At 33.1% G+C, this 15783-nt stretch overlaps 2 protein-coding genes across 3 annotated transcripts; one reads left to right on the top strand and one right to left on the bottom strand.

Moving 5' to 3' along the window:
• The first annotated feature begins 776 nt into the window (after positions 1 to 776).
• On the top strand, positions 777 to 7586 carry LOC307169292 (vacuolar protein sorting-associated protein 4B-like). Its single transcript, XM_079889839.1, has 11 exons — positions 777 to 941; positions 1797 to 1908; positions 3287 to 3437; positions 3522 to 3577; positions 3660 to 3779; positions 3852 to 4008; positions 5905 to 6053; positions 6248 to 6329; positions 6412 to 6631; positions 6708 to 6848; positions 6924 to 7586. The coding sequence occupies exons 1-11, from the start codon at positions 921 to 923 to the stop codon at positions 7023 to 7025; spliced, it is 1311 nt and encodes a 436-aa protein (XP_079745965.1). The 5' UTR covers positions 777 to 920; the 3' UTR covers positions 7026 to 7586.
• An 803-nt stretch (positions 7587 to 8389) lies between these two features.
• On the bottom strand, positions 8390 to 13271 carry plekhb2 (pleckstrin homology domain containing, family B (evectins) member 2). 2 transcript variants are annotated; one of them, XM_079890164.1, is made up of 8 exons: positions 13178 to 13271; positions 12828 to 12878; positions 11492 to 11644; positions 11235 to 11337; positions 11108 to 11147; positions 10935 to 11021; positions 10103 to 10220; positions 8390 to 10025 (listed from the first exon to the last, which is right to left on the bottom strand). In XM_079890164.1, exons 2-8 carry the CDS (start codon positions 12862 to 12864, stop codon positions 9892 to 9894), a joined length of 672 nt encoding a protein of 223 aa, XP_079746290.1. In that variant the 5' UTR covers positions 12865 to 12878; positions 13178 to 13271; the 3' UTR covers positions 8390 to 9891. The 2 variants fall into 2 exon arrangements, with proteins under 2 accessions (XP_079746290.1, XP_079746289.1); XM_079890163.1 differs by lacking the exons at positions 12828 to 12878; positions 13178 to 13271 and adding an exon at positions 12438 to 12467.
• Positions 13272 to 15783: the final 2512 nt, after the last annotated feature.

Here is a 15783-nt window from a genome sequence, read left to right as displayed (position 1 = left end):
ATTAAAAAATATATTTTAGTAATGTTAGATTGTCTTTTAGCCTGCAAATGTTGCCTATTTTAATTATTAGCATGTTTTCATGAATCAGTGGACAAAAAGTCACAACCAAATAAAAAGCTCATTATTAAGATAAAAAATAATTTTTGATGAGTAGCTTTACTTGTCATACTCATATCAAATTTTTTTTTTGCTGAAATGCATTTTGGACTTTATTTTATTTATTATTCAGAAAATCTTGGTGCTTAAATGTTCGTTTTCTTAATTTTATTTGCCATTTTGTCTGTGTGAGAAGCGTGTTAAACTGTATGTTTCTCAAATCAATAAATGTAAAAGAAGACTTTGATTTTTAATGTCTTTTATGATTATTAAAAAAAGATATATTTGATTGCATACACAAACATTTTTTAAAACATTACTGGCACCATATTTAATTTATTTTTGTGTGAATTAATTGTTGGGTTTTTGACAAGTAGTTTTTCTTGCTATATATTTATTTTCTGTTGAAATGCATTTTAGACTTATATTTTCTTTACAAATGTCAACCTTGCTGCTTGAATATGTGCTCCCCTGAATATGAGAAGTGTGGTTGAAATGTTTTTCGTCAAAACAATAAATGTAAAATAAAATGCTGCTTTTTAACGTATTCTATGAGGGAGTGAACTAAATTAAACAGGCATATATAGTTTTAGTAAACTAGTAATCTTAGATTTTAGGTACGTCGCAGTGGAGGCGTATCTGATAGGCGGGAAAGGTGTGGCTCGACGCCTGTCACCCGTGACGTCAGGGTAAACACTCAATGCGGAAGTGCGCGAGGACGCACAGATTTACCAACACACCGCGATTCTGCGTTATATTCATTTAAAAATGTTTAAACTTGAGTCGTAACAAATCATAATTTCGCCTTCAAATCACCGTCAACAATGACGAATGCCAATTTACAGGTAAGAGACTTTACAAGCGGTATGACAGTCATAATAATTGGCCTTTTCATGTATTGTCCATGCAATATAATGTATATTTTTTAGCATTTGTAGTCTTTTTTGTTTTGCTCTAGCTGAATGTATGACACAATGAAGTCTAAAATATTCATGATATTGTTCAGTTTTAGCATATATATTGGTTTGGCAGGCAAATATGCATTTTGTTCTTGTTACTTAGGAGGATTGTTTACGTTTTCTATAACTTACATACATACATTCATAAATGTAAGAAGGTGCTTATTAACTTATTTGCTTCATTTGGTAAAGGTTTTTTTAACTAGTGTCTGTTGTGTATTCCTCAGCCTGTGCTTAAACTGGTCTAACCAGTTAGCCGTACATTACACCACACTATAACATAACACGGACAGTCCAACAGATTTCAGTCCGAGATTTTAAACATTCATTAACTACAGGCATTTTTATGTTTCACTTTTATGTTATGTTATTGTTTTACTCTTGTCTCAGACTTTAATTTAACTATATTATTAAACATTTGAATAAGAAACATCAAGAGAAATATTGAGCAGAATAATTTTATTTCATTTCCAATCAAGCTGTCATTTTATTAATCAAATTATGCAAAAATTGTGAAAAAATATTTAATTGTGTGCATTTATAAAAAATAAAATGAAATTAGAATGAGTCGCTAACGTTAAAAATGACATTTCCACTACAAAATGATGTTAAATACAATACATAATTTTCGATATGGTGGAATTGACCTGGCCAAAAGTGTCTGTAGTTGGTGAAATGTCCGTCTGTAACACGTTATGAGGCCGATGACAGGTCTCATCTATCTTTACTTCTGTGCAATAGAAAGCCATTGATTTGGCCAGCAGAGCCTCGGAGGAGGACAAGGCGAAAAACTATGAGGAAGCTCTGCGCCTCTATCAACATTCAATCCAGTATTTTCTTCATGTGGTGAAGTGTACGCTCTTTTCAAGCAATTTTAATATATTTATATTCTATGTTTATTTATATTTACTTAAACATTTTATATTTATTGGAAAATTTTAAATTAATAGTATAATAAAATTGTATTATTAGATATTAATAAAAATATTGTTTTATAATATTAATGTTTAAATGATCATTATAAATGTATTTCATGAACCAATATGTAGTCTTATATGTATATAGCTATATATATTTTTATAAATATTTAATATACATTTAAAACTCTATATATGTGTGTGAGAGAGAGTGTGTTTGTATTAAAATATACAGTATATATATAAATATATGTATATGTGTGTGTACATATTGGCTCATGAAATACATTTATAATGATCATTTAAACATTAATATTATTAAAACAACAATAGGCCTATTTAATTAAGATTTATATTTTATATATACATTTAAAACTCTCTATAAGTGTGTATGAGAGTGTGTTTGTATTAATATATACAGTATATATATATATATATATATATATATATGTGTATGTATGTATGTATATGTGTGTGTGTGTGTGTGTGTGTGTGTGTGTGTGTGTGTGTGTAAAATATATAGCTATATACATATTAGACTACATATTGGCCCATGAAATACATTTATAATTATCATTTAAACATTAATATTATTAAAACAATATTTAATTAATATTTATATATGATATCTATTAATATAGTAATTAATATAATATACTATTAATTTAAAGTGTATTTACATGTTTATTTTATAAAAAAAAAATGTGTGTCCCTCCATTGTTTTTATTATTCACAACTAAAATATTATGTTTGTTTAATTGTACTTTTATATATAAAATTTAATATCTTCCATTTATGAAATTTATTTAATCCAAAAACATATAGAGCAAAAAATACATGACCCAATGAAGGCACATGTTTTTTGATGTTTTATTGTGCAGATGATTATAATTGATTTTATAATATTATTTAAATATTAAATATTGAAACAATTATTATAAATATATTTCATAAGCCAGTATGTTGTCTTATAATAAATGTATATTTTGTTGTATATTTAATATAATATATTTCATATAATATATTTCATTTTAATTTTAAATATTTAATCCCTCATTAAATGTGCATTAAATTCATTCATGAACTAATTGTTTTATTTATTTATTTTTGATGTTTTTAGTTTTATAATACATGTATATTATTTTATATATTTAAATTTGATTTGTTTATTTTTCACTGTATTTTATTTTATATATATTGTCATTCAATATATATATATATAAAACAATTCGATCCCTCATTAAATGCAATTTAGTGAGAAAAGTGACGAGCTACTGATGGCGTGTTTTCTTATGTTGATGTTTCATGGTGCAGATGACGCTCAAGGGGAAAAGGCCAAGCAGAGCATCAGAGCAAAGTGTGCCGAGTACCTGGACCGAGCGGAGCAGCTCAAGCAGTACCTGAAGAAGAAAGAGAGCGCGCCGCCCTCCAAACCTGTCAAAGTTCCCCAGTCTGATGATAAAGGGTGAGACGCTCTACTTCCTACTGAATCTGCTAATGAACTTCCTGTTAAACAGAGAAAACTAAATGTAACATTCTGTTTTTACAGGACCGACAGTGATGATGGCAATGCAGAGAAAAAGAAATTCAAGAATCAACTCCAGGGTACAACATTTTGTGCTCTACAGACTTTTTAAAGTCATGATGGGTTCTACAAACAAAAACCTTGGATTTTCATACTTTTCAGGCGCTATTATCATGGAGAAGCCCGACATTAAGTGGGATGATGTTGCTGGTTTGGAAGGAGCCAAGGAGGCCCTTAAAGAAGCAGTCATCCTGCCAATCAAATTCCCTCATCTTTTCACTGGTATGACGGGTTACATACTGAATGAAATATGCATGGAAGTGTCTGAAGTGTTCTAAACATCATTATCCTCAGGGAAAAGGACTCCATGGAGAGGGATTCTGCTCTTTGGCCCTCCGGGAACAGGGAAGTCCTACCTGGCCAAAGCTGTGGCTACCGAGGCTAACAACTCCACGTTCTTCTCCATCTCGTCATCAGACCTGGTGTCCAAGTGGCTGGGAGAGAGCGAGAAGTAAGTGATCCTCAGATGTTGAGTGCAAATGATTTTAACATCTGGCATAATTCATTAGGTTAGGAGGACTTGTAATATATAAATACAATTTAAATTAATATTATATTGATATTCAAATAAATAATTTAATATTATTCATTTATTTGTGAAAATGTTGATCATTTATTTTTAAATAGTATTATTAAAATATTAACTGTAATATTTAAATTATTATTATACATGGATTTCTTGAGCCAATTGCAGATGTATATTATTTAAATATTTCTTTATTTAGTGGATTTAATCATTTCATTTTCATGCATTTCACAATGTTTTACGTAAACCACAATAAAAGTCAACATGAAATCTATTATATATACATTATATATATATATATATATATATATATATATATATATATATTGTGTGTGTAATATATATAGATAGATAGATAGATAGATAGATAAAGATTTTAAAATTAAAAGATTTCATGATGATTTTTATTGACTAATTTATACTTATTAAAAATGATTTTATTCTTATTTAAGCCTCATTGTACTTATAAATAAATAATTATAATTTTTTACATTACATAATTTACTTAATATATATTATATACTTATATATAAATATAATATATTAAGTAAGGAATAATTTATGACAGGCCATTGAATTATTAGAAAAATAATGCACACCCGAGGTGGTAATGCGGTCACGATGCGAAGCGGAGTGGCCGTTACACCTCGGGTGTGCATTACGTTACACCTCGGGTGTGCATTATTTTTCTAATAATTCAACGGCCTGAAGTCAATTATTCCGTTTATACTACAGTTACCACACCTCGAAACATTGTTCAGATTATGTATTTCAAGACGTTTGTAAAGTTGTTGTCATTAAAACGCTCTTGTATGTAGGACTAATTTCTTACGCATCTAATCCAATGCCTCCGTTGCTAATTCCAAAACGTCATTTTAGAGTTAGTAACGGAGGTTTGAGCCACTGATAGCAGACTAATGGTGGGGACACACGACTAGCTGACACATTCTCTGACTGTATTCATCGCAGCAGATTTTAAACACCGACTTTGAACACAGACTGAACGCGCTGAACACGCGTTTGGGCATGATCAGTCATAAGTATCAAATTACATTCATAACCGGCCTTAAAGTGTGTCCCCGGCTTTATGCAGTTATTAATGCAGTTATTAGAGAGAGATGTTGCAATAATGAGACAGAAAAGCATGTGCGTCAGTATTATTATTTATTTATTAATTTAATTCGTTTTAATTAATTCGTTCATTTTTTTTTTTCATTGACAGATGACAGTAGACTATAGCCAAATAAATGAAACACAAAGCCCTTTTAACAAGTAGGCCTATCAATAATTATTTATTTGTTATATTATCTGCAATAAAAATCCGTGCTGCAGGACTATCCATTTATTTAGCCTATATTCAGTTTAATTTCCTATTGATTATAGATAGGACTATAGCCTGCTTTATTTATTAAAATTAAACTGCATGTTTCCATTGATTGTGAAGCTAGACATTGAAAATTGCAGATCAAGCGCATGGGGCTAAATGTTTTTTCTTGTTATGAATTGTATCCTATTTTCCGTTATTACAGTTGACTACGCGAAGTGATATGGAAACTGTAATGCGGTCAAGATCTGCCTGGAACTACTTTAGCTGTGCGTTTCCCTGAAAATAATGCACACCTTAGAACGTTCGTCAACCAATCAGATTCAAGCATTCAACGGCCCTGTAGTATAATATTGTGTATTCATAACAATATTTTTTTTTATGTCCTATTATCTCAATATGGTCTCAGTGCGCCTCATTGTGCCTAGATGTCCCGGTGTTTTGATCATATTGATTCCTTCTGCCTTCATTATTAGTAATACTATTATTGTCTTTAGGTTAGTGAAGAATCTGTTCAGTTTGGCTCGGGAGAACAAGCCTTCAATCATATTCATTGACGAGATCGATTCCTTGTGCGGCTCGAGAAGTGAGAACGAGAGCGAAGCGGCCCGCAGGATCAAGACGGAGTTTCTGGTCCAGATGCAAGGTAAACACAAAGCTAGCGTTAGCTTTGTCGCAAGCATGTCTCATTTGGCAGGGTTATTATTGTTTTGAAAATGTGACGTATTTTTGTTTTAAAAAAATGTATTGCTGTTTTTTCTCTTCAATATATATATATATATATATATATATATTATTTATTATAATATTGATATTACCTTAATTTTCCCATTCTCACAGGTGTAGGAAACGACAACGAAGGAATTCTGGTCCTTGGTGCGACCAACATCCCCTGGACTCTGGATTCTGCGATCAGGAGACGGTGCGTTATAGAAATCCATACACATTTTGATGGTTTTAAATTTCTTTATTGGCACTTAATGTTTATTATTATATTATGACAGATTTGAAAAGCGCATCTACATCCCTCTCCCTGAGCAGCCCGCTCGCTCCTTCATGTTCAAGCTGCACCTCGGCTCCACCCCCAATAGCCTCAACGAAGCTGATTTCATCACTCTGGGGAAGAAGTCCGACGGCTACTCGGGTGCCGACATCAGCATCGTCGTTCGCGACGCCCTCATGCAGCCCATTCGCAAAGTCCAGTCCTCGACTCACTTCAAAAAGGTACGAAATGACAATTGCGCGACTAGTATAGTGGTCGAACCGATCCAATTCCATCCCTTCATGTCTGTTTTAACAGGTCAGAGGAAAGGCATGGAACAACCCGGATGATGTCGTGGATGACCTCTTGACGCCCTGCTCTCCGAACGACCCAAACGCAGTCAAGATGACCTGGGTGGACGTGGCGAGCGATAAACTCCTGGAGCCGATAGTTAGCTTGGTAAGCTCAAGTTAAGTAAAAAAATTATGTGTAAAAATCCCAGAGCTTATTTTGATCTTGTGGTCCGTGTCTCAGGAGGACATGTCCAGGTCACTCGAGAAGACCAAACCCACCGTGAACGAGGAGGATCTGGTAAAGCTGAAGAAGTTCACCGAGGACTTCGGCCAGGAGGGCTGAAAGTTTGCATTCTTGTGGCATTTATTTATATTTTTCCACATTATGTTTACAAAGCTCTTTCTGCATCTTTTATTTTTCAAACTCTTCATTTTGGCATTTTCTGGGGGTGAAACTTTTTTTGCGAGCTAAGCTGGCTTTATATTGTCCTGAACACATCCGATCAGTGGTTGTGAATTTAGGGATGATTAAGCATCAGCAACCATGTGAAACAAATCAAAACTACTAAAGATCTTCTTAACTTAAGAGGTTTGTTACAAATGGACCCTGATGTTTATACCAAGACTTTTGAGAGACTAAAACAAAATTTTGGCTACTTGTCACGTTTGTACCTCATTGCTAAATAAGACCTTTGCTCAAAAAAAACACAAAAAAGAAGTTAACAGTAAATTAGTAAACTTTGAACCAGAATCAAAGACAACCACAGATCTGTGAAAAAGTGTTTACAAGTATGTGAATACATGTTTTGGGTAATCAGACTTGTTTAGATGTCTCCTTTGAAGTTTATTTTTCTACTCTGTATTTCTACTTTCATCTGTAAATAAAATGTATAAATGACCTCTGATCGCGTGTTTTTCATGTCTTGTTCAGTTTTTATTTGATCTAATGATTACATACAGCACTTGAAAGAAAAATACCAACACTAAACGCCAGGGAGCGCTATGGACAGTGACGCAGCACAATCCAGTAACGTCATTTGCGCGATGACGTCATTCTTTTAAAGTCACCCTACTATGTGTTTTCAAAATTGGCTTTTTTATGGAATGTTGCGGTGTTTATTAACCCTAACCCTATTATTAATCTGTGCACATCCTCTTTATTATTATTAATTAGAAAAATATACAAATAATTAATAAAATCTTAATTAAAAAACTGAAAAAAAAAGTCCAACGGAAATCAAAATTGACCCTATTTACTTTGTTAGCGCATATTACTAGTCTTGAGGTGAAAAATTAATCCGTGCAAGTTAATACACAGAAAAAAATTGTTTGCCGTCGTAATCTTTAATCAAAGTCTGAAAAGTTACTTCCGGTGTGGAATGGCGCTCCTTCTCTGATGACGTAGGTTTGACGGCTTGGGTTGGTAAACGCTTAACCACTCCCCTCAAACCGTTAGTCTGCTATGAGCAGAGATGGAGAGGAGGAGCGCTAGAGTAAAACCCTGCCCTCTGTTCAATATTCCTTTTCACTGGGAAATACGTCACAACACTGGAGAAAAGTCGTTTGCAACTTCCGGTTCACGCGGACTTTAATGTGTCCAATCCAGTTGCTTGGTTTAAGAATTTCAAGGAGTCCCAAAGGGGTGTTTGTATCTAATGCAAAATGCATTTGATAATTGATACATAATGAATAAACCGACAAAATAAATCACAGGACATCTTATTTTAATAGTTTATAAATAACACACTGATGATTATGTTGGTATATTTTAAAACATAACATTTAAATTGTGCTTTTGAGGTCCAAACAACATAGCGATAAAGAAAAAGAAAACATTTGAAATGATATAAGCATATCTGAGATGAAAATGTCATTTTTCCAAATCATTAAAGTGTTAAACTGAACCATGACCTGAAATCCATTCTGATAAATCCTGTATAAATTAAACAATTATGATTATTATCACGTATATATCTTCATAATTATACCTGCTAAGTAAACACAACAGTCAAATCGATCACATAATTGTGTAAATGTGACAGTAAGTCTAAACAATCACGAGTCGATCCAACTTTTCCCTGAAGTTTCCCTTATCGCATCCCATCACAAACACTGGGAATAATCATTTTCTAGTTAACTGGAAAGATGTAATATTTTATATTAACTCTTAAGAGAGAAAAAGCTACAAATAGGAGTCATGAAAAAAAATCAATCAGACATTTTTCAACCCAAAATTCTCTCATAAAGAAAGTGTAAAGTTTTCAAAAAAAGGGAAAAATGCACACTGGGAATAAACAAACACAATTAAATGAAGGCCGCCACAAACAAAACAAAGGCAAAGAAAGGAATAATAACCAGAAAAGGTGCGGTAGAATTAAGGACGCACTCTTTACTCTTTCCTGAATAACATCGCAACTGCCGTCACAGTATTAATAATGTATCATCATTAGTATTATTTTCCTGTCAAATTAGCTTTAAATGAATATTTCACACAAAAATGAAAATTCTGCCATTATTTACTCGCTCTAAAATAGCTTGAAACTATTAACTATTATTAATTTTTAATTAAAGATAGTAAAATAAAATTCAGAAAATATAAAAATGTATATTTTATGTTGAAAGAAGTTATTTTATAGGCTTTCACTGACACTTTCACAAAGAAAAAAAAAAAGAAAAAAGAAAAAAAAGATTCCGACCGAATTTTTATTTTTGAGTGACCTATTTTTAAATGAGACTGTCACAAACATATTAATTTTGCTAAATGTTTGCAGCTGCAAGCGACACACTGAAAACAGTTTCACGAACTAACAGAAAACAAAACAGGTTACCCATCATTCATTTCATCAGGGTCTGTTCCTTTTCTTCATAGGGCATCATTAGTGTAAGACGACAGACACAATAGACACTTGTCTTATTCAAAAGCGGGTGACCTTTAAACCTTACTGATTATCCTTATCTTGAGGCTAGCCGCCAATACTTTAGTGTACATCTTTGTAAGTTACAGATTAAATTTGCAAAGCAAACACATTTTTGGTGCATAATAAGCTTTGGTACAAAGACGAATACAGAAAAGCAAGCAAACGTACCCCCAGCCCGGCTACATTATCAGACCTGCGCGTTACGAGGCGTAAAGGCGAAGTTAAAACAGCACAGGGACGGTGTCCCGTGCTGAAGGTCAGGAGGGGTTGGGCTGGGTTCACGCAAACACATTAGAATACGGAAAATAGAGAACCGAGGGCCAATCCCGTCGCAGCGCCGGCCAACATCCCCAAAGCAACATCACCTGTGTCGTCACGACGACGCTCCTGCACAATCACGTGGTTGACGCCGGGTGCATATCCACCTGATGGAAACAAATAATCAAAGGTCAATCAAACTACATAAAGGTCATAGGTCAAAAGCCAACCAACTTCCTGTTACCTTGATAATGATAAGGGTAAGCAACTGCATACTGCTGCCCATCTGCAGAATAGACCATCTGTGTGGCGTAAGGCGGAGGATGAGGAACATAACCGCCATATCCATCAGGATAGAAAACCTAGATCAACAAGAACAAAAATAGGGATGCATGATTTTTCAGGATCATATCAGGTATCTTTTTTCTTTCTATTTTTGATTATCATTGGTATCAGTATATTCATTTGTGGATGATCATTTCCCTAATGTTTACATTTAAATTTTTATTTTATTTTATATTTAATTACATTTTAAATAATTTGGAATAATTATAACATTTAATTCAATTATTATTTTGGTTTTGGAATATTTAGTTAAGTGTGCGTGCTCATATGCCACTATTTTTACATTTCAATGATTTGTTTTTATTTGTATTTATTGTATTTTTGTAATACTTAATCATATTCGAATTATTGATTATAATAATTATGTAATTTTTATATAATGTAATTAAATAATTATTTTTTAAATTACATTATAAAATGATTAAATTATAAAATGCACTTATTTGCTTGTATTCATAAATTATAACATTTATTATTTATTAAATTATAACATTTAAAGAACAATAATAATTATAATTTATTTATTTTGTTTTGTATCTTTAGGTTCGGTGTTAAAAAAGACAATGAGAACGCTAAGTGAACCAGGTATCGTTTTCTTTTTTAGCCTGGACCCAAAGAACCAAGAGAACCGAAGTACAAGTGTGAACACACCCTTAAAACACATTCAACCACATAAGCTGGACATAAGCCATTTTTCTTTAAGTATCAATGAGAGGATATATATTGATTACCTGTGGAGTTGGATTTAATTCAGAATATGGCGGAGGCGCTGATGCTACGACGTCCTCTGCGAAACCAATCTGCGCGGGCGCCACAACCTACAAAACACACCAATGCATGTTGGTAAATGCCTCTGTAATGCTTCCGAAATCTGAAAGATCAAACGTGTGTATGTGTCACTCACAGTGTTGAGTCTGGCATCCTGGAGGGCCATGGACCAAGCCCTGCGAGAAAACTGGTATGAGTTTATATTTAGGAATCTCATTTTAAAGCACACATTGTAAAATAATACTGAGAAACTGGACTCTCACAAAGCATCGTCTGCACTGTCTGCGCAGATGCTGATGATCCGACCGTCCCGGCAGACGATCTGCAGGAGGGAGTCTTTGCTTTTGCCTTCGGGTGGCATGAGATCTGGGAATAAATAATGGAGGATGTAGAACAACAACACATCAGAACTTTCAATCTTGTGTTGGACAAAAACCTCAAGTACTACATAAAAAGGCACTTTTGAGGCTTTCTCGTGTCCTGCGGTTTAAAAGCAGAAGGAAAGACAGATCACACCCACCTCTACAAGCGCTGGAGTTGCGGATGTTGATGCAGTCCACCTTCATGTGGATCTCGTCTTCCATGTCCCGCCGCTGCTGGTCATCGTAGAAGACCAGACGTCCATCTGACCAGAGGTCAAACCAGTTCCTCTTCCAGCGCCGCAAGATGGTGCCTGATAGATGAAAGCAGTTAGTCACAGGCTGTATTTATTTATTTATTTTGTTGCTGTTTAATTACTTTTTAGAATTATAATTTTTTTTTTTGATTATATTATTAAATAATTAGGTATATTTATGTATATATGTTATAAATGTATTAAATTATAAAATTACTACACATATAATTTAGATAAATATATTTTAATATCAAACATGTTTTAATTACTTTTTATATTAAAATGTAATTATTTTTGTTACATATTAATATTATTATTTTGAATTATATTATAAAATAATTAAATATGTAAAATGCATTTTTATATTATACATTTATAATAAATTAATTTAATACAATTATTTTTAATTATATTATAAAATAAAGTATGAGTTGTATTTAAGTTTAATAAAAAAATATTATAAATTATAAATTAATTTAATACAATTATTTTTCACATTATATTATAAAAGTATAAGTTGTATTAATTATGTTATAAATGTATTAAATTATAAAATCATTTTAATCATAATTTTTTTAGACAAAATCATTTTAATATCATAATATATTTTAAAATAACATTTATATTTTAACATAATATATTTTAAAATAACTTAAGTATTACATTTATTTATATTTTTATATTATATATTCATTATAAATTAATTAAATTACAAAGTTAAAAAAAGACTGCTTGTAAATGTAATCTGACTGCTAGTTCTACCTAATCAAAACTATCTACAAAACTATCTATAAAACTATCAAACAGAAATCATCAAGTCAACATCTAAAAATAGCTTTAAAACACTTACAAGAATAACAAGATGCAGCCTAGATAGTCAGCTCACTAGGTTTTGAGACACAGTCAAAGACAAAGTTCAGCTGTTTTTCCAACTTCCTTCTAACAACTCATCCCAAGACAACTTGTCAAGAAGAGGAAGAAACTAGTCGTCCATGACTGCTTTACTGAAGTGAATAAAAACTGAAAACTAAACTGAGAAGCTTTTCAATTCAACCTCCAGGCTTAAACCTTTTCCATAACTTATTTATATTTCATGAGTTCCCAGAAGGCTTTAAATTATATAAGTGCAACTTAATATAGTACGTAAATGCATTACAAAAATGCTTAAATTCGACATTAAAATTCTTCGTTGTAGTTATTTGGGGCTTTTTAATGCCATAAATGTGGTGTAAACACTCACTCTGTCTGTGCAGCCATCCGCTCTTCACAAACGCCATCCCACTAACGTTACCTAAATAAATAAAAACAATACCATTAAAGCCTGCTAAGACCCATTTAGGTATTGAATATTAAACTGAGACCATATACATGTAGATATTGCCTCTGTTTTACAGTAAAGATAGTTTAGCGGTTGAACTTCTCCGTCTGTCAGTTTCAGAGTTAGCTTGCGCTCGAGGCGCCGTAATGCTAAAATCGACGATAAACCGACAAAAACAAACATCCTAAGACGTTTAAAAACAACGAAACACGTTTAAAATCTACATTTGTCATATTTATGTTCTATTAAATGGATAAAATGAGTAAATCTACCCTCTATCGGTTTGTTGATGTTTGAAGCGTGTGTGCGACTAGCAAAGTGACATGAATAGCATCCTCCTCCTCCTCCTCCTCTCAGCTCAGCTGATGCCTTATGTCACTGTATCAGATGATCAGATCAGCACGACTTTTATTAAGTTTTACAGACTCTTATTAACTTTACACAGTTCGTTTTAATGAGGCTTTAGCGTAGACATCGTTTGTAGGACAAATAACTCATATATTCACCACGTAGGGGTGCTTTTACGATATATCCATATTTATATTCGTACTATTATATAATAATAATAAATAAAGACTATATATTTTCTAATAAAGTATATTAAATATATTAGCCAACATTACAATTAATAACTAAAATGTTACGTATTGTATTTAATATAGCCTAATATTAATAATATTGTGTGTGTGTGTGTGTGTGTGTGTGTGTGTGTGTGTGTGAGTGAGTGTAATATCATACATGAAGACTTTATATTAAACTTTAGTATTAAATATATTATTTTTAACATCATTTTCTTAAATTCATTAAATGTTCCCCTTTTTCTGTAGGAATATGTCAATGACAAATATAATTTATTTTGTCTTTTGTAGCTGTTTTCTTTAAAAATGACAATAGCTTGCATGAATCCCATAGAAATTTTAAATAATATAAATACTAACAATCCATTTCAAAGCCAATACGTGACATTAATTTGAAAAGCCACACATAAACAGTGCATAAACACCACACTACACCTCATTTAAAACAGTCAGATCATAAAACATGACACCACTAGATGGAGCAGTTTCACTGGAAATTTAATTTCCATTCAATGAAAATTAAATTCGCATTTAATTTTCAGGCAAAGAAAACCGTGCATTGTTCTAACATTTATACACAAACCCATGTCTTTTAACTGATAATAAACTAGATGACGTTTTTTTTTTTTTTGTGCATTTGCATCTGCAGTCATCATGTTACACATCAATGCAGTTTCCTAAGCCTTATCCAGCTCAGTGTTTCCCTCAGTGACCTTTCCCACTGACGGCTTAGTGAATGAGGGTCAAAACGAAATGATACTGAATTACCGAAGCCTCTAAACCAAGTTTACGAGCCAATTCTGCCTTTGAACACTTCACATTTGCATTCACACCAACAAACCGAAACACAAACCAGTTTGTGATCCAGTTTAGTTCAGAAGTTTACAGTGATATCATGGTGCAACATTACTGTTCTGAGAACAGATAGGCCTGATCTAATCCGACTGTAACCTGTGGATGGTTGTCACTTCCACAGCTGGGATCAGAGCAGGTGACACGAGACGTTGGCACGAGATATATCTAACTGTAGAACCACACGTTACAGCAGTCGGTGGACAGCAGCGCCAGGCCAGCATCCTCATACATGAAGTTAGGGTGGCACTGATGGTCGCATATCCTACTTCAACCATACCCTTGCCTTCACTATAACTATACACAAGTTAACGCGCCAAATCACGGGCGGCGCCATAACTGTACACAAATGCACTTCATTTCCGCTCTACATTTATTCATTCATTTAGCTGACGCTTTTATCCAAAGCGACTTACAATTGCTATATATGTCAGAGGTCGCACGCCTCTGGAGCAACTAGGGGTTAAGTGTCTTGCTCAGGGACACATTGGTGTCTCACAGTGGATTCGAACCCGGGTCTCTCACACCAAAGGCATGTGTCTTATCCATTGCGCCACAACCCATTTTTTACAGTCTATGGGCCAACCCCACCCCTTAAAGGGATAGTTCACCCAAAAATGAAAATTACCCCATGATTTACTCGCCCTCAAACCATCCTAGAGTCAAAGACATTCTTCTTTCAGACGAATACAATCGGAGTTATATTAAAAAATGTCCTGGCTCTTCCAAGCTTTATAATGGCAGTGAATGGCTGTTTCTGTTTTGAAGTCCATAAAAGCGCATCCATCCATGATAAAAGTGCTCCACACGGCTCCGGAGGGTTAATAAAGGCCTTCTGAAGCGAAGCGATGTGTTTGCGTAAGAAAAATATCCTTATTTAAAACTTTATCGACTAAAATAACTAACTTCCGACAGACGTCCGTACGCATCGTTTTACGGCGAAAGACTAACCCTTGACCTGTGGCACAACGTAATGATGAACGCGGAAGCACAGAGGATTGAGCAAAACAAAACACCAGTCAAGAATTAGAAGTCTAAAACGAGAATTTTTAATGAGAAATGTTGGAGGAGCTTGAGTTTGTTGCCCAGCCCTCACTGTAAACCTGAATAAGTTAGCAGAACTCAAAAAAATTAAGGCAATCGATTGCCTCAGTTTTTTTAAGTTTTGAAATTCAAAGTTTAAGTAAGCAGAACTGGCAGATTTTAAGTTTGTACTTAAACATTTCAAGTTAAGAACAATTAAAATCAGAGTACACTATTTCATACATTTAACTTAAAACCTTTATGTAATCTCAATGTGAACACTTTCTTTAGTATTAACTTATAGTTTTAACAAGCTAGTTTGCTAACATACTATTATGTTATCATGCTAACAATAGTATGTTATACAGCACTTGCTGCATGACTGCAACAAATAAAGATTTTATTTGCTCTCAAATCAAGCCGCA

Source organism: Squalius cephalus (assembly GCF_949319135.1).
Source record: "Squalius cephalus genome assembly, chromosome: 13".
Taxonomy (NCBI): domain Eukaryota; kingdom Metazoa; phylum Chordata; class Actinopteri; order Cypriniformes; family Leuciscidae; genus Squalius; species Squalius cephalus.
Note: the sequence above shows the minus strand (reverse complement) of the source record. Positions and strands in the feature narration are given on the sequence as shown.

Coding starts and splice junctions, on each gene's coding strand:
- LOC307169292 (XM_079889839.1), top strand. CDS start 921: ATGACGAATGCCAATTTACAG. Junction 6,632..6,707: donor CCTCGACTCACTTCAAAAAG/GTACGAAATGAC, acceptor CTGTTTTAACAG/GTCAGAGGAAAGGCATGGAA. Junction 6,849..6,923: donor TGGAGCCGATAGTTAGCTTG/GTAAGCTCAAGT, acceptor TCCGTGTCTCAG/GAGGACATGTCCAGGTCACT.
- plekhb2 (XM_079890164.1), bottom strand. CDS start 12,864: ATGGCGTTTGTGAAGAGCGGATGGCTGCACAGACAGA. Junction 10,221..10,934: donor AATTAAATCCAACTCCACAG/GTAATCAATATA, acceptor TTGTTGATCTAG/GTTTTCTATCCTGATGGATA. Junction 10,026..10,102: donor TTACCCTTATCATTATCAAG/GTAACAGGAAGT, acceptor TGTTTCCATCAG/GTGGATATGCACCCGGCGTC.